The following is a 21,458-nucleotide window of genomic DNA, read 5'->3' as shown; positions in this document are numbered from 1 at the left end:
TGGGAAACAGGCTCTCTGGGATCCTGGTCACCTGCAAGGAGGTTCCAGTGGACTTTGGTAGTAGGAGGGATAAGGAGGAAGATGACCACGGTCTGAACAGCTGGTTTTTTATGTTGTTTTCTCTGGGGGGGCCAGAGCAGGGCCATCCTTACGCATACACGACTGTGTAGGGCACCCAAAAATTTGGGGCACCCTTGGGTCTTAGTGTCCACCCTCTTGCCTCTTCCTATCCCTGTTCTGACCCTTCCTGCAGGCTCCCACCACAGCTGTCTGCTGCAGTCTGGTGAGCCTTCCTCTGAGGGGATTTAGAACTTAAAAGTGAAAAAGCCTTCCAGCCTACCAGACCTATTAGCACAACACAAACTGTTGAAGAGCCATTCAAGTGGTAATGAAACCATTTAACAGTCATTTGCTAACCCCCAAGTATATACTGTCAGTTTCTGACTTTACTGACAAAAATAGTTGTGCATTATTGTAATATTTACTCAGAACATGCTAGTCTACAGGACCTTAGTTTAAAATTTGCTTTAAAAATATGTCATTAGTAGGTTACTGAAGATTATAAAAGTACATCTCTAAAAAACTGTCTGAAGATCCAAGCATTTAAGGCTAAAGATCAATACTCAGATTGTGCATCTAAAAATCTGTGCAAGGATTTTTTTAAATAAATCCTTCAAAAGACCACCCTTATCTAACACACACATGCGAGGCTGGGCTGCCATCGGGCATAGGGATACCAGTTTAATACTGCATAGGGCCTCATAAATCCTGAGGACGGCCCTGGGCTGGAGTGTAGATCCCCAAGAACCACAGGGTGGATCTCGAGTCCTTAGGGAATTCAGAGACTGATCCATTCGGTCACTGACCAGATTGGCCTTGTTGAAAGAGAGATCCTGAATAGTAGTTTGGACCAGTCATTGGGTTTCCCAAGAGAGGAACCAAGAATCTCTGAGCAGGACTAGCTTTGTGGCCAACGACTGGGATACAGTATCACCGCAGTATCCACTGCAACCTGGAGAGCCACCTTTGCCACCAGCCTCCTCTCGTCCACCAAGGACTGGGACTGGAACTGGACCTGATCTTCCCCAGGAAGTTTGTCTGAAACTCCACCAGCCAGGTGTAGGTATTAAAGTTAAATACCTGGTAGTTTGCTATATAAAGGCCTGTGGAGGAGAAGACCTTCCTGTCCAGGAGATCCAGCCTCTCCAACCCTTTATCTGGTTGGAACTTCTGTGGGTATTGCTGAGCCCTCTCTACAGCTGCTTGCACCACCAGTGTATTAGGGACAGGGTGAGTGAAGATGAAACTGGACCCTTTGGCCAGCACAAAATATAGAGTCCCTCGTCTTGCTTCAGGGTTGGGACATACAATGCGGGTGTGTGCCAAACTGCTCTGGTCAGTTCCAGTATGGCCTCATTTATGGGAAGGGCCACCCTGTATGATCCCTGTGGCTGTAAGATGTCCTGGAGATGGTGTTGAGGGTCCCGTACCTTCTCCAATGAAATTTGCAGGTAACCAGCCACCCACTGGAGTAGATCTTGATAGCGCCAGTGCTCGTTTGGCTGGCGGGATGGCAAGAGAATGACAGCATTATCCAGTGATGAGGCAGCTCCAGCTGGAACCAGCATTACCAGCTCAACAGCTTCCTCCTCGTACACCAATGGAACTGGCTGGCAAGAAGAGGAAGCGCAGTAGGACTCTTGCAATGATGCCAGGCACCTGCTATAATGGTCCCAGGGGCCCAGTATGTCCAAAAGAGGGATCCATTGGATACAGTGGTCCCCACAGGAAGCAATACCAGGCATCACTACGGGGGAGGGGGTGGTGTCACAGCCAGGCAGATGGGAGCCCAGACAGACAGCTGCAGCAACCCTGTACTGTACCGTAGACATCAGTGGGGCTATTTCCTCTGACTCCTCTGAGTATGATGATTATGTCTTTGGAAACAGTGGTACTGTCAGTACCAAGAGGCCCGTGCCCGATGGATAGGCAAGGGGCCTCTCCTGCAACAGTGGTTCATCTTTCAGGGTAGGAACCTTCCTGAGAACCACTGGGCCCTACAGAAGCGGAGACTGCGGGAAAGGGAGGAAGACCTCTTCTGATGCCAGAAAAGTCTCCATATGGCCACAGTCTGCAGGGTTCCCATCAAGACACTGGAGGGACACGGTGTGACCATTGAAGCTGACCAGTCTCCATATATTTGAGGTAGTACTGATGGTACATCCAGGCCCATGTTAGTGGATGGAATTAACCTGTTTGTGCCCTGGTATCATGAGATCCCTTTTCTCCTTTGCCTTACTCTCCAGCCGGGGGACCTTTGACACCAGTTCTGTGGAATCCATATGCGACATCTCACCCAATCTGGCACTGTAGGGATCTGCCCTTATGCCTACAAGGGTCTCCCTTGCTCTCATGGGGTGCCCTGTAACCCGAGTCCTAGGGCTTCAGTGCTGATGGCTCTGCTCCATGGCTCATACTTAAAGGTGCACTGCTGACACCACTGTATAGGGGATACAGATAAGAAGAGTGAATGAGGACAGGGTTCCAACTCAGGTCACATGGCAGTAAGAAGTAACTGGATTGGTGTCACCATGGTCCCTTATACTTTCGGTTGGAAACATGAGGAAAGATACTGTGCATGTGTGGGTCAACAGATACTACTTGGAAAAACTTCCAGACTCAGCACGTCATGCAGGCATACCCATGTGTGAAATATACATAGGGAATAGCACTAGAAGAAGAAATAAGATTTACAAGGAAGGCAACATGACTCAAACAAGCTGCAGTCTCTCAGAGAAGGGCCTAACTCTCATCTACAAGATTGTATCTTGGAGCAGTGGAAGTTCCAACCCCAATCTCAAATGCTATAACAGCAAATGATTCCTCAAGACTGAGCCTATGTTATTTAAAGTCTTATACACACATAAGAATCCTAGAAGAACACTAGCTAACACATGAATTCAAGAATGACAGGTATTAACACAGCAGTTACACACTCAATAGAAGAAAGTCAAGCTCTAAAAATTTACATCCTACCCCCACCATAGAATAGTGATTTTTAGAAAGGCCAGACTTACAGTGGAATCCATTTGATTATATCTTGCAATGTCTTTATGCAGTGTCCTTAACATGATCATAGCTACCATCCCAGATAGGAAAAGGACAATCACCAGGGAATTCATGATGCTACATAAAAGAAAAAAAAATCCTCTGTCAAAACCCAACATCTAGTGCTCCTAAAAAACGGTCCAGTATATAGCATTTGAAGGCTAAAACTTTCTACTCACCTAAACCATTGAATATGGGTGTGTGGCATAGATTCCAAAATGTAATCCCATCTGGATGCCCATTTTATCTTTTCTTCTTCCTGAAAATGAAACATTATGTAAGTTTGTACACAGAAAACAAATGTGTTTCCTAATAAACTTCATCTGAACATTTTGATTGAATGTTTAGCACCATAAGGTCCGCAGGGGATCAAAGAGTTTCACTTTTTGAAAAGAACTATATAAAACATAGGTTGCTATATAAATTATCTAACAAGCCATAACCAATACAACCTTCAATTTATAGCTCCGAGTACAAAGTCACCTGTTTTTCTATTCAAGGTTTTGTTGCTTGGGTTTTGTTTGGTTTTTTTCCTTTGTTTCCCCCTTGAGAGGGCATTAAGTGGGAAGGCTAGGACAGACACAGAGGCAGCAGTGGTAGTGACCCAAGCAATGGAAGAGAAAATGAAGATGACCAGACGTGGAAGCTGCGGGATGAACATGATCCTGGAGCAGGTACCTGAAAAAAGCTTTGTTTGTATGAAGTGCCACCTGACAGAGCTGATGGAAGAGAAGACCTGAGTTTTAGAGATGCCGGTGATTGAGTTTTGAAGGGGATTCGAGCAGGTGAGGGAGAAGGCTGAAGAGAAAAAAAAAAGTCAAGACTTGCAGATGCAAGCTGGACTGAAGAACTCTGAGGGGAGACTGCTGGGTAAGGAAAGTTGCTAGTGAAAGCATGTAACTATGAGAACCAAGCAAAGTGAAGGAGAAACAGAGCTCAGGAACAGGTTTACTGAGTTGGAGAATGAAGAAGGGGCACAGCAGGCAGTAACAGAAGGTGGGAGGACAAAGAAGAGAAGTGATGTGGTATTATGTCCCCATATTTGTATAAAGATATTGTTATGATTATGGCATAATTATGATGTATTTTATACTAAATAAGGCATCTGATATATCACTGGAAAGGTTATGATTTACTGAATATGATTATCCTATTTGTATGCACATATCATTTTGGTATCCGAAGTTAGTAATATTGTCTAGGCATCTATTGCAAATTTGTTTACAACTGGGGAAAGCCCACTAGGCAGAACGCAATCAGTCTAGATGTCTCACTAGGAAGAGCCATTCGTGAAAACAATAGGCCTTTGAAGATACTAATCACCCACTGAGAAGTCTTCCTGGGGATGCTATAAACAGTCTCTGACTTATGGATGCAGGGTCATGTGACCAAGTCACCTGGTCCTGGACTCCATGATAATACTAGTATTTTTCCACTGACCAATGGTGAGGATCAAACTGGGAAACAAAGGATACCTGCTATATGGAAGAACTATTTAAGGCAGGGGAGTGACATCATCGTGGTTCATTCATCACTACCTCCCTCCCCAAGAGACAAGGTTTCTGGAAACATCTGAGGAACAAAGAGATTGAGCTGGGGGTGGGAGGGGAAAGAGCTGAGCCCAGGCTAGAAGGTGTCTGGTCTGTGAAAGGAATATCTGGAGTTTTAAGCTGCAAGCAAGTCTCTGCAATCTGCCTAAAACATCATTTAGGGTGTGAATTTGCTACTTGTTACCAATTTCTTTAGTATATTAATTTTAGATTGTTTTGTTTTATTTGCTGTGTAATCTTTGAGTGGTTTGCTATCCCTTATAATCACTTAAAAATCTCTCTTTTGTCGTTAATAAACTTGCTTTTGTTTGGTGTTAAACTAGGGTGTGGAAATTCTAACTTAGGGCAGAAAGCTGTGTATATTCCCCTCCACGCTTTGGGAGGTGGTGAATTTCATGAGCTTGCACTGTAAAGTTCTCTGTGCAGTGCAAGACGGTATAATTTTGGGTTTATTCTCTAGAGGGGTGTGTGCACTTGAGTACTAGGCAAATCCTTAGCTGAGCCTTCCCATGTAGAGCTGATTTCAGTCTCTGTGTTTCTGCAGCTGGGTGTCTCCCTACCTGTATGCTGGTGAAAGGCGAGACCAGGAGCGTGTCTGCAGCTTGCCACAGCATTACAGGGTGAAAAGGAGCCCAGGCTGGTGGGTCAAGCGAGCTCAATGGTACCGCAGCCCCAGGTGGCACCCTGGAGCTGGGTGGAAACCGTCACAAGTAGCTATTTCTATAAGAAGAGCCAATGGAGATACCCAGAGTTCAGGGCCCTAGCATGATACAGGAAGACTCGCAGAAGATTGCAAGGGAAGAATAAAAGACAAGAGAACTTGCAGCCAGAAAGAACAGGAGGAAGGCCGGAGAATCACACCATCACCAGGAAAAGGCAGGTCTACGTGATTGCAGACTCCCTAAGAACAGACAGGCCTGTCACCAGAGCTGATCCGGAGAACAGAAGGGTGTGCTATCTGCTAGGAGCTAAGGGTATGTCTACACTACGGAATAAGGTCGAATTTATAGAAGTCGGTTTTTTAGAAATCGGTTTTATATATTCGAGTGTGTGTGTCCCCACAGAAAATGCTCTAAGTGCATTAAGTACATTAACTCGGCAGAGCGCTTCCACAGTACCGAGGCTAGAGTCGACTTCCGGAGCGTTGCACTGTGGGTAGCTATCCCACAGTTCCCGCAGTCTCCCCTGCCCATTGGAATTCTGGGTTGAGATCCCAATGCCTGATGGGGCTAAAACATTGTCACGGGTGGTTCTGGGTACATATCGTCAGGCCCCCATTCCCTCCCTCCCTCCGTGAAAGCAAGGGCAGACAATCATTTCGCGCCTTTTTTCCCTGAGTTACCTGTGCAGACGCCATACCACTGCAAGCATGGAGCCCGCTCAGGTAACCGTCACCCTATGTCTCCTGGGTGCTGGCAGACGCGGTACGGCATTGCTACACAGTAGCAGCAACCCCTTGCCTTGTGGCAGCAGACGGTACAGTACGACTGGTAGCCGTCATCGTCATGTCCGAGGTGCTCCTGGTCGCCTCTGAGAGGTCGATCAGGAGCGCCTGGGCAGACATGGGCGCAGGGACTAAATTTGGAGCGACTTGACCAGGTCATTCTCTTTAGTCCTGCAGTCAGTCCTATTGAACCGTCTTATGGTGAGCGGACAGGCGATACGGACTGCTAGCAGTCGTACTGTACCATCTTCTGCCGAGCAGCCATGAGATGTGGATGGCATGCAGTCCTTCTGCACCATCTGCTGCCAGCCAAAGATGTAAAAGATAGATGAAGTGGATCAAAAGAAGAAATAGACCAGATTTGTTTTGTACTCATTTGCTTCCCCCCCCCCCGTCTAGGGGACTCATTCTTCTAGATCACACTGCAGTCACTCACAGAGAAGGTGCAGCGAGGTAAATCTAGCCATGTATCAATCAGAGGCCAGGCTAACCTTCTTGTTCCAATAAGGACAATAACTTAGGTGCACCATTTCTTATTGGAACCCTCCGTGAAGTCCTGCCTGAAATACTCCTTGATGTACAGGCACCCCCTTTGTTGATTTTAGCTCCCTGAAGCCAACCCTGTAAGCCGTGTCGTCAGTCGCCCCTCCCTCCGTCAGAGCAACAGCAGACAATCGTTCCGCGCCTTTTTTCTGTGCGGACGCCATACCAAGGCAAGCATGGAGGCCGCTCAGCTCACTTTGGCAATTAGGAGCACATTAAACACAACACGCATTATCCAGCAGTATATGCAGCACCAGAACCTGGCAAAGCGATACTGGGCGAGGAGGCGACGTCAGCGCGGTCACGTGAGTGATCAGGACATGGACACAGATTTCTCTGAAAGCATGGGCCCTGCCAATGCATGCATCGTGGTGCTAATGGGGCAGGTTCATGCTGTGGAACGCCGATTCTGGGCTCGGGAAACAAGCACAGACTGGTGGGACCGCATACTGTTGCAGGTCTGGGACGATTCCCAGTGGCTGCGAAACTTTCGCATGCGTAAGGGCACTTTCATGGAACTTTGTGACTTGCTTTCCCCTGCCCTGAAGCGCATGAATACCAAGATGAGAGCAGCCCTCACAGTTGAGAAGCGAGTGGCGATAGCCCTGTGGAAGCTTGCAACGCCAGACAGCTACCCGTCAGCTGGGAATCAATTTGGAGTGGGCAAATCTACTGTGGGGGCTGCTGTGATGCAAGTAGCCCACGCAATCAAAGATCTGCTGATATCAAGGGTAGTGACCCTGGGAAATGTGCAGGTCATAGTGGATGGCTTTGCTGCAATGGGATTCCCTAACTGTGGTGGGGCTATAGACGGAACCCATATCTCTATCTTGGCACCGGAGCACCAAGCCGCCGAGTACATAAACCGCAAGGGGTACTTTTCAAAAGTGCTGCAAGCTCTGGTGGATCACAAGGGACGTTTCACCAACATCAACGTGGGATGGCTGGGAAAGGTGCATGATGCTCGCATCTTCAGGAACTCTGGTCTGTTTCAAAAGCTGCAGGAAGGGACTTTATTCCCAGACCAGAAAATAACTGTTGGGGATGTTGAAATGCCTATATGTATCCTTGGGGACCCAGCCTACCCCTTAATGCCATGGCTCATGAAGCCGTACACAGGCAGCCTGGACAGTAGTCAGGAACTGTTCAACTACAGGCTGAGCAAGTGCAGAATGGTGGTAGAATGTGCATTTGGACGTTTAAAGGCGCGCTGGCGCAGTTTACTGACTCGCTTAGACCTCAGTGAAACCAATATTCCCACTGTTATTACTGCTTGCTGTGTGCTCCACAATATCTGTGAGAGTAAGGGGGAGACGTTTATGGCGGGGTGGGAGGTTGAGGCAAATCGCCTGGCTGCTGGTTACGCGCAGCCAGACACCAGGGCGGTTAGAACAGCACAGGAGGGCGTGGTACGCATCAGAGAAGCTTTGAAAACCAGTTTCATGACTGGCCAGGCTACGGTGCGAAAGTTCTGTTTGTTTCTCCTTGATGAAACCCCCCGCCCCTTGGTTCACTCTACTTCCCTGTAAGCTAACCACCCGCCCCTCCTCCCTTCAATCACCACTTGCAGAGGCAATAAAGTCATTGTTGCTTCACATTCATGCATTCTTTATTCATTCATCACACAAATAGGGGGATGACTACCAAGGTAGCCCAGGAGGGGTGGTGGAGGAGGGAAGGAAAATGCCACACAGCACTTTAAAAGTTTACAACTTTAAAATTTATTTAATGACAGCCTTCTTTTTTTTGGGCAATCCCAAAAAAGGCCCCCACCCACCGCGTTCTTGGGCATCTGGGTGTGGAGGCTATGGAACTTGGGGAGGAGGGCGGTTGGTTACAGAGGGGCAGCAGTGGCAGTCTGTGCTCCAGCTGCCTTTGCTGCAGCTCAACCATACACTGGAGCATACCGGTTTGGTCCTGCAGCAGCCTCAGCATTGAATCCTGCCTCCTCTCATCACGCTGCCGCCACATTTGAGCTTCAGCCCTGTCTTCAGCCCGCCACTTACTCTCTTCAGCCCGCCACCTCTCCTCCCAGTCATTTTGTGCTTTCCTGCACTCTGACATTATTTGCCTCCACGCATTCGTCTGTGCTCTGTCAGTGTGGGAGGACAGCATGAGCTCGGAGAACATTTCATCGCGAGTGCGTTTTTTTTTCTTTCTAAGCTTCACTAGCCTCTGGGAAGGAGAAGATCCTGTGATCATTGAAACACATGCAGCTGGTGGAGAAAAAAAAGGGACAGCGGTATTTAAAAAGACACATTTTATACAACAGTCGCTACACTCTTTCAGGGTAAACCTTGCTGTTAACATTACATACATAGCACATGTGCTTTCGTTACAAGGTCGCATTTTGCCTCCTCCCACCGCGTGACTACCCCCTCAACCTTCCCCCCTCCCTGTGGCTAACAGCAGGGAACATTTCTGTTTAGCCACAGGCAAACAGCCCAGCAGGAATGGGCTCCTCTGAGTGTCCCCTGAAGAAAAGCACTCTATTTCAACCAATAAGGCTGCCCTCCCCAGAAACCTTTTGCAAAGGCTTTAGGACTACATCTAGGAGAACCGCAAATGCCAGGGCAAAGTAATCCTTTCACATGCTTGCTTTTAAACCATGTATAGTATTTTAAAAGGTACACTCACCAGAGGTCCCTTCTCCGCCTGCTGGGTCCAGGAGGCAGCCTTGGGTGGGTTCGGGGGGTACTGGCTCCAGGTCTAGGGTGAGAAACAGTTCCTGGCTGTCGGGAAAACCGGTTTCTCCGCTTGCTTGCTGTGAGCTGTCTACAACCTCCTCCTCCTCCTCTTCTTCGTCCCCAAAACCTGCTTCCGTATTGCCTCCATCTCCATTGAAGGAGTCAAACAACACGGCTGGGGTAGTGGTGGCTGAACCCCCTAAAATGGCATGCAGCTCATCATAGAAGCGGCATGTTTGGGGCTCTGACCCAGAGCGGCTGTTCGCCTCTCTGGTTTTCTGGTAGGCTTGCCTCAGCTCCTTCAGTTTCACGCGGCACTGCTTTGGGTCCCTGTTATGGCCTCTGTCCTTCATGCCCTGGGAGATTTTCACAAAGGTTTTGGCATTTCGAAAACTGGAACGGAGTTCTGATAGCACGGATTCCTCTCCCCAAACAGCGATCAGATCCTGTACCTCCCGTTCGGTCCATGCTGGAGCTCTTTTGCAATTCTGGGACTCCATCATGGTCACCTGTGCTGATGAGCTCTGCATGGTCACCTGCAGCTTGCCACGCTGGCCAAACAGGAAATGAGATTCAAAAGTTCGTGGTTCTTTTCCTGTCTACCTGGCCAGTGCATCTGAGTTGAGAGTGCTGTCCAGAGCGGTCACAATGGAGCACTCTGGGATAGCTCCTGGAGGCCAATACCATCGAATTTTGTCCACAGTACCCCAAATTCGAGCCGGCAACGTCGATTTAAGCGCTAATCCACTTGTGAGGGGTGGAGTAAGGAAATCGATTTTAAGAGCCCTTTAAGTCTAAATAAAGGGCTTCATTGTGTGGACAGGTGCAGGTTTACATCGATTTAAGGCTGCTAAATTCGACCTAAAGTCCTAGTGTAGACCAGGGCTAAGATACAGGATGTGGACCTGAGGCTGAAGAGGATCCTAATGGGAGCAGGAAAGAATCCACTGATTATCCTTCATTGTGGGAACAAATGATACAGCTAAATTCTCTCTGGAACGTATCAAGGGAAGCTGTGGAAAACACTTAAGGAAATGGAGGCTCAAGTGATTTCAGTGGGATTCTGCCTGTTCCTAGAGAGGAAGAATGAAGGCAAGATTATGATGATCAAACGCCAAGCAGAGTTGGACCTTGCAAAGGCAATTAAAACCAATAGTAAAAGGTTCCATAGCATATAAATAAAAAGAAAACAAGAAGTGGAACTGCTAACCACTGAAGACAGGGTAGAGATTAAAGATAATCTGGGCATGGCCTAACACGTAAACAAATACTTTGCCTCAGTTTTCAGTAAGATTAATTAAGATCTTGAAGGTAGTGACAGAGTGGCTAATGGGAATGAGGATATGGATATAGAAATCATCACATCTGAGGTGGAAGTCAAGCTCAAACATCTTAATGGGACTAACTCAGGGGGCTTGGATAATCTCCATTAATAATATTAAAGGAACTGGCACATGAAATTGCAAACCCTAGGAAGGACTTTTAATGAATCTATACACTTGGGGGTCATACCCTATGAATGGAGAATTGCTAATATAGTTCCTATTTTTAAGAAAGGGAAAAAAGTGACCCAGGAAACTACAGGGCAGTTAGTTTGACCTCAATTGCATGCAAAGTCTTCGAACAAATTTTGAAAGAAAAAGTTGTTAAGGATTGTGACAAAGTTCCTCCTCTATCTTGGTGGGTCCTGTGCTTACTGGTGAATTTGCTCGCCTCAGAGATTCACAGCAGCCCTCAGTTTGGCTGCTTTTGTGGCTAAATCTGCCGTTCGCTCAGACAACCTCATCACTGGCCAGCATGGGGAAAAGGAGACGAACAACCCCCACAGTCTCTGCTGATCCACCATGTGGGTCAGGGAACAGCCCAGAGACCTTCCCCTCTGGTGGAACCCAAAGTCCAGGTCAACTCCTCTTGTGTCTGGGAGGTTTGGGGGGAACCTGGGCCTGCCCTGTATTCCCGGTTCCAGCCTAGGGCCCTGTGGATTGTAGCTGTCTAGAGTGCCTCTTGTAACAGTTACGTAACAGCTTTAACTCCCTAAGCTACTTCCCTTCCTCCTCCCAACACCTTTTTTATCCTCACCACAGGACCTTCCTCCTGGTGTCTGATAACGCTTGTACTCCTCAGCCCTCCAGCAGCACATCCTCTGACTCCCAGCTCCTTACGCGCCTCTCCCTAACTGAAGGGAGGTCCTTTTTAAACCCAGGTGCCCTGATTAGCCAGCCGGTCCTAATCAATTCTAGCAGCTTCTTCTTAATTAGCTCCAGATGTCCTAATTAGCCTGCCTGCCTTCACTGGTTCCAGCAAGTTCCTCCTTGTTCTGGAACTGCCCCTGTTACCTTATCCTGGGAACAGGGATCTACTTAATCTGGGACTAATGTATCTGCCTTCTGTAGCCATCTGGCCTGACCCTATCACAGGACACAGAAATGAATGGTAACTGGAATAAAGTACAACATGGTTTTACAAAAGATAGATCATGCCAGACCAACCTGATCTCCTACTATGAGAAGATAACATTTTTTTTTTTTTTAGACAAAGGAAATGCAGTAGATCTAATCTACCTGGATTTCAGTAAGGCATCTGATACAGTTCCACATGGGAAATTTTAGTTTAACTGGATAAGATGGGGATTAATAGGAGAACTGAAAAGTGGATAAGGAACTGGTTATACTGTAACTGGTCATACTGAAAGGTGAACTGTCAGGCTGGAAGCGGGTTAGTAGTGGTGTTCCTCAGGGATCGGTCTTGGGACCAATCTTATTTAATCCATGGTATGTATTTAAAAATACACCAGATACATCTACCTGTCTCACTTACAAATTTCAAAAGTAATTAGCATCTCAGTTAGCTTTTCAACAATGAACTGAACATTTTAGAAACAGTATTATGGACTAATCCTACAAAACTTAAAACTATCCATTTGTAATGAGTTCAAAACATGTGCCTCTTGACACTACAAAAACCCCTTTGTTTAAAAAAAAACCACACAAAAAAAAGGGAAGCCATACTAACAGCAAAAGTCTGAGAATGCCTCATTGACAATTTTATATGTTAAATTTTAGCTCTGATCAAGCATTCCTGGCCAAATGTTTAAAACCCTTAGGAACAGAGGAAAAAATATGTTTTTCAGCTTTTTTCAATAAGCATAAAATTTACTTCAAGTTCAGTCTGAATGTCCATTTACAGTCTGTACCAACTGAACATCAGAATGTTTACATATATGGTGAGAGTGATCCAATACTTTTGTTTATATTGTACTCTTACAAGCCAAGTGTTCATCCTCATCTTCAGAGTTCTTGTGGGTTTTATTTCCAACGTGGCCATTTAACAGAGCATGTATTTCTACATTATTATTAGACTATTAATATATATTAATTATATATGTATCTCCATGAAGTTCGTGGAAAATGGTGTGTGTAATGGGTACAGAACACATGTTTTAACTAAATTTTAAAGAATAAGGACTCACTTTCATATACAGCTTCATTTTACTATATTGGAACTAAACCCTGCAACAAGCTGTGTAAATTTTAAAGGAATTTATTCAAGCACATTTGTTCAATCAGGCAATGGTGTAATATACCAAGGTATTATGCTGCTCTTAGAATAAATTTGGTATAGCTAGTTTTTAAAAAATTAATAGCGGAAAATACAAAAATTAAAATTTTCCTCTTATTTTTTCCAAGATTCTAAAATAGATATCCACAGCATGACAGTGATAGTTGCTCATTTGAATACATAAAGGTGTATGCATTTGGGAAGAGTCCAAACAGAGGAATTTAAGGCTAGAAAAATGAAACTTGACAAGTGTCTACTTAAGGTGATTAATATGTGAAGATAAGGATGATCTCCAGTCTTCCCAGCAACCCCTCTCTATTTTATTAGCTCTTACACACCACAGTGAGAGGGACCTTAGAAATCCTTTACATTCCAATACTTTGAGGAATCTTCCTTCAATAGGTTACATCAAAAGCCATGTCTTGTGCCATCACCCTGCCCCCATTAAGGACATTCCTGTGGCTGGACTTGCGCTCTCAAAAGGAGAGCAGAGGTAACACAAAATAGTTGCCCGATTCTTTGTAGTTATACACGTGAGAAAAGGCATGGGAGGAAAGAAAACTAAGGGCTTGTCTACACTTACCGTGAATCAACGCTGCGGCGATCGATCCACCGGGGGTCAATTCAGCGGGTCTAGTGAAGAACTGCTAAAAATCGACCGCCGATCGCTCTCCCGTCAACCCAGCGCAGCATAGACACTGCAGTAAGTTGACCGAAGCTACGTCGACTTCAGCTACATTATTCATGTCACTGGAGTTGCGTAACTTAGGTCGACTTAACCCCGTAGTATAGACCTGCCCTAAGAGCTAGCTGGAGAAGAGAACCATCAGCCCTGACATATCTGCCACACTTTTAGTTCTCAATCCCCATTTAAATTAATGGGAGTTGGGTAGCTAAATCCCCATGTCAGCTACGAAAATCTCAATGAAAGATCACAAGATCCTAATCTGAAAGGAGTTTTATTTTTGAACCATGCTATTAAAAAGAGCCTGATAATATTTTGCAGTAATTTTAGACACTCATCTTTTAGAGCTCCTAAAATATCATTGTAAGCAATCTGAGTGAGGTCTCCAAAACAGAAAACAAACACTCACCTGAAAGCTAACTGAGTATGTGTAAGCAATTTTGATCTCCCCATTAGCCTTGTTACTTATACCCATAGGTGGTCCTGAGCAGTCAGGGTTATCTATATGTGTATGTTTGAAGCTGTGGGAAGAAAAATATACACAGATATTTATACTTCTTATAAATTTAATCTAATTAGCAACAGTCTTACAAGAACATTCATTTAACGTTACATATTTTGTATTTTTAAAGACATTCAATTATCAACCTCATTTAGGATTCTTCTTTTGAATCAGATTTTAAACCAAATTAAAAAAAAGTAAGTTACAGAAGATGCAAGGAGCAAGTACATACATACACAAGTGTGGTACTTTTTACTACCTAAAAACTGTTTTGTTAAATTGATTCAAAAGTTTTAAGACTACAAGCTATCATTTCTTTAACCTACACTCTGTGAAAGAGTAAGGTTTACAAAACATTTTATTTTTCTGAATAGAAAATAGAAAGGAAAGGTCACTTAGTTATGTTGTACAAGATAGGACTTCCTAACTTTGCTGTCAAAACAGCTAGGTGGCCCAGAACAAAAAACAAAAACAAAAAAAAAAATTTTTAGGATTTGACCTACAAGGCAGCAAGCTCCATTATATTAACAGGGAAAAGGAAAGCAACAAAAATACACCACGGGAAGAAGGAGAAGAGAACACTAAGTTGTCAGAGGGTCACAGAATTGAAATACATGCTTCTTCATACTGCTGTTCATAGAAAACAGGAAATTTAAACTAGTTTAGAGGAGGCACCACTATATTAGAATATCTAACACTTATGACGTCAAAAGTTGAACTATACTGATTCACCAGCATCCAGGGCAGGGGTAATGTGTTCAATCATACAATAAAATGCAACCTTGTTCCTCCCCCCACCCTCCCAACTGGCAGATGGAGAATCCCACACTGGGAGTATACCACTACCATCAGATATCTTCAATACACTGGAGACAGAAATAGCAGATTAAGGTTCCTTGTCAGTAGAATGACACTAAATCAGTTAAAACACATTAGGTCAGGTCACCTTGGTTACCAGGAAAGCCAATTTGAACGATATATATATATATATATATATATATATATATTATATACACACACACACACACACACACGTCCTGCACCTATAACAGGTCCACGATGTGGAATAAGTTTCCTGTGGTTGATACTCAGGATTTGCTATGGATTTCAAAGTTTAACAAGCCCAGTTTTAAACACAAACTGGACTAGAGCACTGACTTAGTTCTTGTTATAAGCCCTAAATCATTTGTTTAACAAGTAATTTTTAAAATCCATTTTAAATGCACTCACCTTTTCGGTTCAAGTTTAGCAGCTACTAGTCTTGCTCCTACCCCCTCCTTTTCTACAACATGGTAGAATATCTTAATATCTACATGGTTAAATATGTAAAAGGTATCTTCTTCACGAAACTCTGCCTGTGGACCAAAATACAAGAAACAAAAGATATATGACTATTCTACAATTTAAAAAACAGAAGCTCAAAACTGAATTTCATACAGAATTGTATTCACTATTTTTTAAAGGGATATACTGCCAAAGTTAAAAGTCCCCAAATTCTCTTACAAGATATATTGAGGGTTGTGGGAATACATAAGCAAGCACTTTTTCCTGTGTTATCTTTTTAATGGAGGTACTGAAGTAAAGCTTAAAGAACTGCACAGAGCACTTCAAGAGTACGTGAGCTTTACACGAAGTATCCAGATCACCATTCCCAAATGAATCTTAACTGAAGAAAAATATTGGACTATTGGGGACTTCCAAGTGGACCAATTTTACAAAGAGGTTATATACAGGAACAAAGAAACTAAATAAACTCCTGTGACAGCAATTGAGAACCCACAACCAAAATATTTTTAAACAAATGCTTCACAAACACCACCTCAAATCAACATCAATTGCGCATCCCTCCCACAGATTATGACAGAACTGAATGCCATGCCTGGTTCAACTGTTAGAGAGAAACCTTGAATGGACCATTTTCAGTTGGTTTCAAAATGTCTCTTTCAAAGAGCTGTTTGCTCTCAGAGCTCATATGACAGTATACAGCTGCCTCCAACTGCTAGTGGTGTTTCAACAGGATCAAAAACTTATTTAGTTAATATCAGGTTTTACTGCTGTTCATAGTTGTCAATTTCAAAGATCATCAAGAAGTGGTGTGTTAATACATACAAATTTAAACAGCTCTATTTTCTCTGTAGTACTCATATTTTGAAAACATTTGTGTTTTAACTCTATTATCCAGGCATCCCATTTCTCCTGTTTGACTGACCCAATAATACCACTGTGGTGATATCATAGCTATTTGTGTGCTATTGGAAAAGAACGCAAGTCAGAAAGGGATACTTATATCCTCCTGTAGTTCTGCTTCTCTGACTGGATTCCTACTCTTGGATCTCCACTCTCCAGGCAAGAGACTGGGACTCCCCTAGCTTTCAGAGATTTTTCACCCTTTGAGAGACAGTGTCAGGCCAGACTCATTCAGAGACCAGTTACCGGGGCTTAGGAGAGGTCTACACTGCAGAATTTTAAAATCCAGGCACTATGGCAGCTTTAAAGAATAATATTTTTATTTCATTCAAGAAGTGGGCTGGCTATGAAGTAGAAAGCCTTATTCATAACAATTTCTTTAATACTGAAGTGAAATAAAAATGTAATAAATTGATTATACTGAAGCAAAAGCTGAAACTGATGGTCTTTAAAATTCTCTTTTGGACTTGCTGATACCCAGCTATAGAGAGGAGTCATTTATCAGACATTGAAAGTCTCTCAATATTTAGTTAAGTATGACATCACTAAACTGATGGATGGGAGGCAGCAGAGAGTCTTTACAGTTCCATGGAAGTGTAAGAGACCCTACGAGTACTCCAGTGCCCAATGGCAAGGAACACCCTGATACGTAGCTGTGAGTTTCAGCTGGTCTGAACATCCCAATGTACTCTAATGAAACTTATTACATCTGAGTGTTCCAGGAGAGGCCTGGACACTTCAGAGCAGACGGTTTTGGGAAAATTCAGAACTAAGAGAGTTGGGTCACCCTGTAAATAGTAACCAAGTCTGGAGTAGACTAGCGTGGGGTTACTGTGTTGTAGGTAGGCTGTTGGGGTCAGAGTGCAGAGCAAGGGCTGAATAGCACAGACACGCTCGGGAAACCACATGCTTGTCTGCTGGCTGTTGGTGTCTGGGCTGTCAGCAACAGCAGCAGAGCATTTAAAGCACCCAGTGTTACAGGGCAGGCAGTGACAATCTCTCAACAGTCTGAAAAACTGCACCCCAAAATGGTCAGTTTGTGAGAGCACAAATGTGGTGGAATAAACACTAGAAGCCCCAAAACATTTTTCCAAAATAGAGGATGTAGTTAACTGTCATCTGTTGACAGGAACATGCTCAGATATGCAAATCCACTGATGCCAAAGGATGCATCGCAGCCAGCACTCAAAAAAATATTGAATGTAACCCCAGTGACTATTACTGCTGAAGGGACACACATCAACTTGAAAATTAGTCAGTTACAGAGAGTTAGAAGTCATACCAGGTACTAATTTTTGCAGTCACATTTTCCAAATCTAATGTCTCTCCCCCCCTTTTTTAAAAAAGACCCCCATATACCAAAAAAGGGGCTAACTATACTGAGAAAACAGTAGAATGCACTATAAAATAAAATACAAACAAATTGAGAGCTCTTTTCTATAATTCAATTACAGTAGTCTTAAGAGTTCTCTTTAGATTGCCCTAAACAACGCTTAGACAAGTGCAATTTAAGTTGACGGTGTGAAATTTAAGTGAAATTACAAACGTGTTTCTTTTATGGGAGACTGCAAGTGGTTCCCTAACACAGATTCAGAAGGAAGAAAGAATGGTGAAGAGAAAGATTACTAGCATTTTCTCCTCTGGAGAGGGGAAAAAAAAAATTAAGATTTGCCTCTAAATTTCAACCAAAATCATCTTGTCCAAGTCCTTCCTGATCTTGGAGAGCACCCTGGGCAGCAATGGAACCACAGCATAGGCATGCACCAGGCCTTTGTCCACAAGATTAAAACGTTATCTGAGAGAGACCTAGGCTCATGCCTCCTCTGGCATAAGGGAGAAGACTTCTACCCCACGTTGTTTGTTGATATAGAACATGGCAATTGTATTGCTGATTTGGATCATCTGTTCCTTGAGGCAATGCAGTAAGGACTCGTAAGCTTTGCACACAGCTCTGCATTCTGGGAGATTGATATGCATCCATACTTCTCATGTTGTCTAAAGGCTTTTCACCTGAAGATCTTGCATGTGAGCTCCCCACCCCAAGAACAACACATCTGTCACTACAGTTTTAGACAGCAGGAGTTCCTTTTGCACATCGCTTTAGATGTCTGAAGAGTCCTTCCACCATTTCAGAGGTAACAGTACTAATGGAGGCATCCAGAAGGGCACGTCCACATGATGCTTAAATCAGGGTGTACACCAGCCTTAGCCAGTCTTGTATGCACTGAAGGTGTAGTCTGGCACAAGGCATGATAAAGGTGCATGAAGCCTCACATCCTTGCAGAGCAAGAAAAGTCCTTACCGTGATGCTTAGACTTGACTCCAACTGCATAATAAGAGCTATAGAACTCTCAAAACTATCCTAGAGAAGATAAGCCACAGACTTGGTGGAGTGCAGAACCATTCCAATCAATTTGAGTCTATGGACAGAAGTCAAGTTGGATTTCTGCCTAGTGACTTTCAGGCTTAGGGAGCAGATCAAGCATGTGATGAACAGATTTTGAGAGCGGACAATATTTCCTCTGTACCAGTTAACTTTCCATGCCAGGGTACACACCAAGATTTCCTTAAGAGTTCTACCACTACTACATGCATGTTAATGAATATCCTCAGTAGTGTATTGGGCTCTACTCTTCAGGGTAATGGTCAGGCCTACCATGAGCCTAAGGTACTTCCTGCAGGATGGGATCATCAATATATGTTGAAGTATGCATCTTCAGGGCGAGAGATGCAATCCAGTACCTTGAATTTAGAAAGGGAATTAAGGTGAGGGTGACCACTGTGACAGGGTCGGGCCAGAGGGCTTATAGGAGAGTAATAGAAGGCAGATATATTAGCCCCAGGCTAAGTAGGTCCCTTTTCCCTGGGTAAGGTAACAGGGAAGGTTCCAGAACAATCAGGAACCTTCTGAAGACAATTAAGATAGGCTGATTAGAACACCTGCAGCCAATCAAGAAGGTGCTAGAATCAATTAAGGTAGGCTAATCAGGGCACCTGGGTTTTAAAAAGGAGCTCACTTCAGTTTGTGGTGTGCATGCGAGGAGCTGGGAGCAAGAGGCACTAGGAGCTGAGAGTGAGAACGCGGACTGTTGGAGAACTGAGGTGTAGAAGCATTATCAGACACCAGGAGGAAGGTCCTATGGTGAGGATAAAGAAGGTGTTGGGAGGAGGCCATGGGGAAATAGCCCAGGGAGTTGTAGCTGTCACACAGCTGTTCCAGGAGGCACTCTAGACAGCTGCATTCCACAGGGCCCTGGGCTGGAACCTGGAGTAGAGGGGGGCCCGGGTTCCCCCCAAATCCTCCCAACTCCTGGTCAGACACAGGAGGAGTCAACCTGGACTGTGGGTTCAGAAAAATGGCCAAGCTGATGGCTGCCGTGAAGCTCCAAGGCGAGCAAATCCATCAATAAGCACAAGACCCACCAAAGGTAGAGCAGGAACTTTGTCACACCATCCTGAACTTCAACGGCATATGAACGTTTCCTCAGTTTCAGGATGGATCACCAGCCTCATTTCTTTTTAGGAATATGGAAGTACAGTAAAGCCCCATTTTCCAGTCTAATTAGGATCAGGACCAGGGCCAGGGCCAGATCAGATAATCAAACCTCCATATAAACTGGAGAATGGGAAAATGCGATGCTGCAGCGCTATCTAGCAGCCACAGGAAAGATCGTCTGCTTCTGGCCCTGGAGTCCCAGCTGTTCGGTAAATGTGGAGAGCTGGTTAAGGGAAAGTCAGACAAATGGAGTTCTACTGTACTTGCTTTAAAACCTGTTACTATGATACAGAGGAGGGACTCTCTATTGCTTGGAGAAAAAGAAACAAGGATCGCTTGCCATAGTTGATTCTCATGAGAAGGATCCCAGAAGAGGAGGGGAAAAGGCAGTTGGTTGCAGGCACTGTGTGAAACTGGATGCAATATCCTGAAGTTATTATGTTTATGACCAACTGACCCATGGTGATGGAGGCTCGTCAGTTCCCAAATGGAACAGATTGTTAGGTATGGCGTCACAGGAGACGGTCTGAACTGCCTCAGGGTCCCATTAGAAGAGTGCTACTAGACTGATGAAAATTGAGAAGAGTGAGCAACAGCAGTGGACTGTGTCCATCTGTGGAAGTGTTGCCTCTTTTTTCCCTGAAGCTCAGCAGGGCTTTCACAAAGAAACAGCGATGGATCTGACCTATGTAGGTCATATGACTACTGATACATTTCCTTTTAGGATTTATCATGTAGATCCCAAGGTATTGGACAGTTGCTCTGGAGTCCGTCAGTGTGCAATGGGTCTCATCCATTTTTGAACTATAATTACCACCCCTCAAAGGGCACGCCCTCTACCATCAAATGTATTTTGAAGGAAGCCTGACCTCTGTAGCCACAGAGATCGCCTTGTGACCATCAAAATATAAACAGTCTGCCACATCCAGTGCAGGCTGGAGGCCAGTTTAGGCCATTAATCAGTCCTTGGAGATAAAAGGTGGAAGACTGTTGGTGAAAGATGAGTTTTTGTCGATCTGAAAGTCATAACTGGCCATTAAGGCCTGGTAGTTGGTGAGGTGAATTGTAAGAGATCCACAAATTGGTGGGTCTACACCTGGACCGCTTCCATTCGAACCTGCAGGGCCTGTACAATTCTTTGAGGAGCTCTTGGAAACCTCTAAAGTTGTCCACCTAGGGGACAGTAGGATAACTACCTCCTCAGGTGAGGATGATGAGAGTGCCACAGGCCCAAGAAAGTCTCCACAGAGGTGAAACATCTTCTGGTTTATCCTTGTGCTATTGTGGAGGTTTGGGGACAGCCTGGGTAGCTGAGGCCATCAGGAAAGGCACTTTAAGATGGTGAGATTTATCCTGGTAGTTGACTCTACTTTGAGTGGACCATGGTCCACATTATGGCCACATCTGTATGGATAAATATGGTCCCGAGGGCCATAAAGTCAGCGAAGCGTGTGTCCTGTCTGGCAAACATCCCAATAACTGTTTTAGAATGAGGCTCAGTCTCCTTATGAGGTTGAAGCAGGTGGTGCAAATGTTCTGGGGAGTATGTATGTTGGTGCTCTGAATCCCCGCTACTATTTCATGCTAATGATGAGGCTGAATTAAAGGAGCATTAGACTTTGCATTAGGTGGTGTATTAGATGTCGGTGGAACCAGCAAGGTTACAGAAGTATATGATGCATGCTAAAGGAAAGTTCC

The 21,458-nt window shown here is 44.6% G+C and overlaps 1 protein-coding gene across 2 annotated transcripts in view; it reads right to left on the bottom strand.

The window, feature by feature from the left end:
• Positions 1-21,458, bottom strand: part of TM9SF2 (transmembrane 9 superfamily member 2) — a 69,694-nt gene that overhangs the window by 28,062 nt on the left and 20,174 nt on the right. For both annotated transcript variants that reach the window (XM_073348582.1, XM_073348591.1), the window contains exons 6-9: positions 15,308-15,432; positions 13,985-14,096; positions 3,288-3,367; positions 3,078-3,186 (exon numbers count right to left, since the gene is read on the bottom strand). In XM_073348582.1, the coding sequence (XP_073204683.1) occupies positions 3,078-3,186; positions 3,288-3,367; positions 13,985-14,096; positions 15,308-15,432 (426 nt within the window). The remainder of the gene's footprint in view (positions 1-3,077; positions 3,187-3,287; positions 3,368-13,984; positions 14,097-15,307; positions 15,433-21,458) is intronic.

This window comes from Lepidochelys kempii, chromosome 1 (assembly GCF_965140265.1).
Source record: "Lepidochelys kempii isolate rLepKem1 chromosome 1, rLepKem1.hap2, whole genome shotgun sequence".
Lineage (NCBI taxonomy): Eukaryota > Metazoa > Chordata > Testudines > Cheloniidae > Lepidochelys > Lepidochelys kempii.
This window is presented reverse-complemented; position numbering and strand designations above follow the sequence as displayed.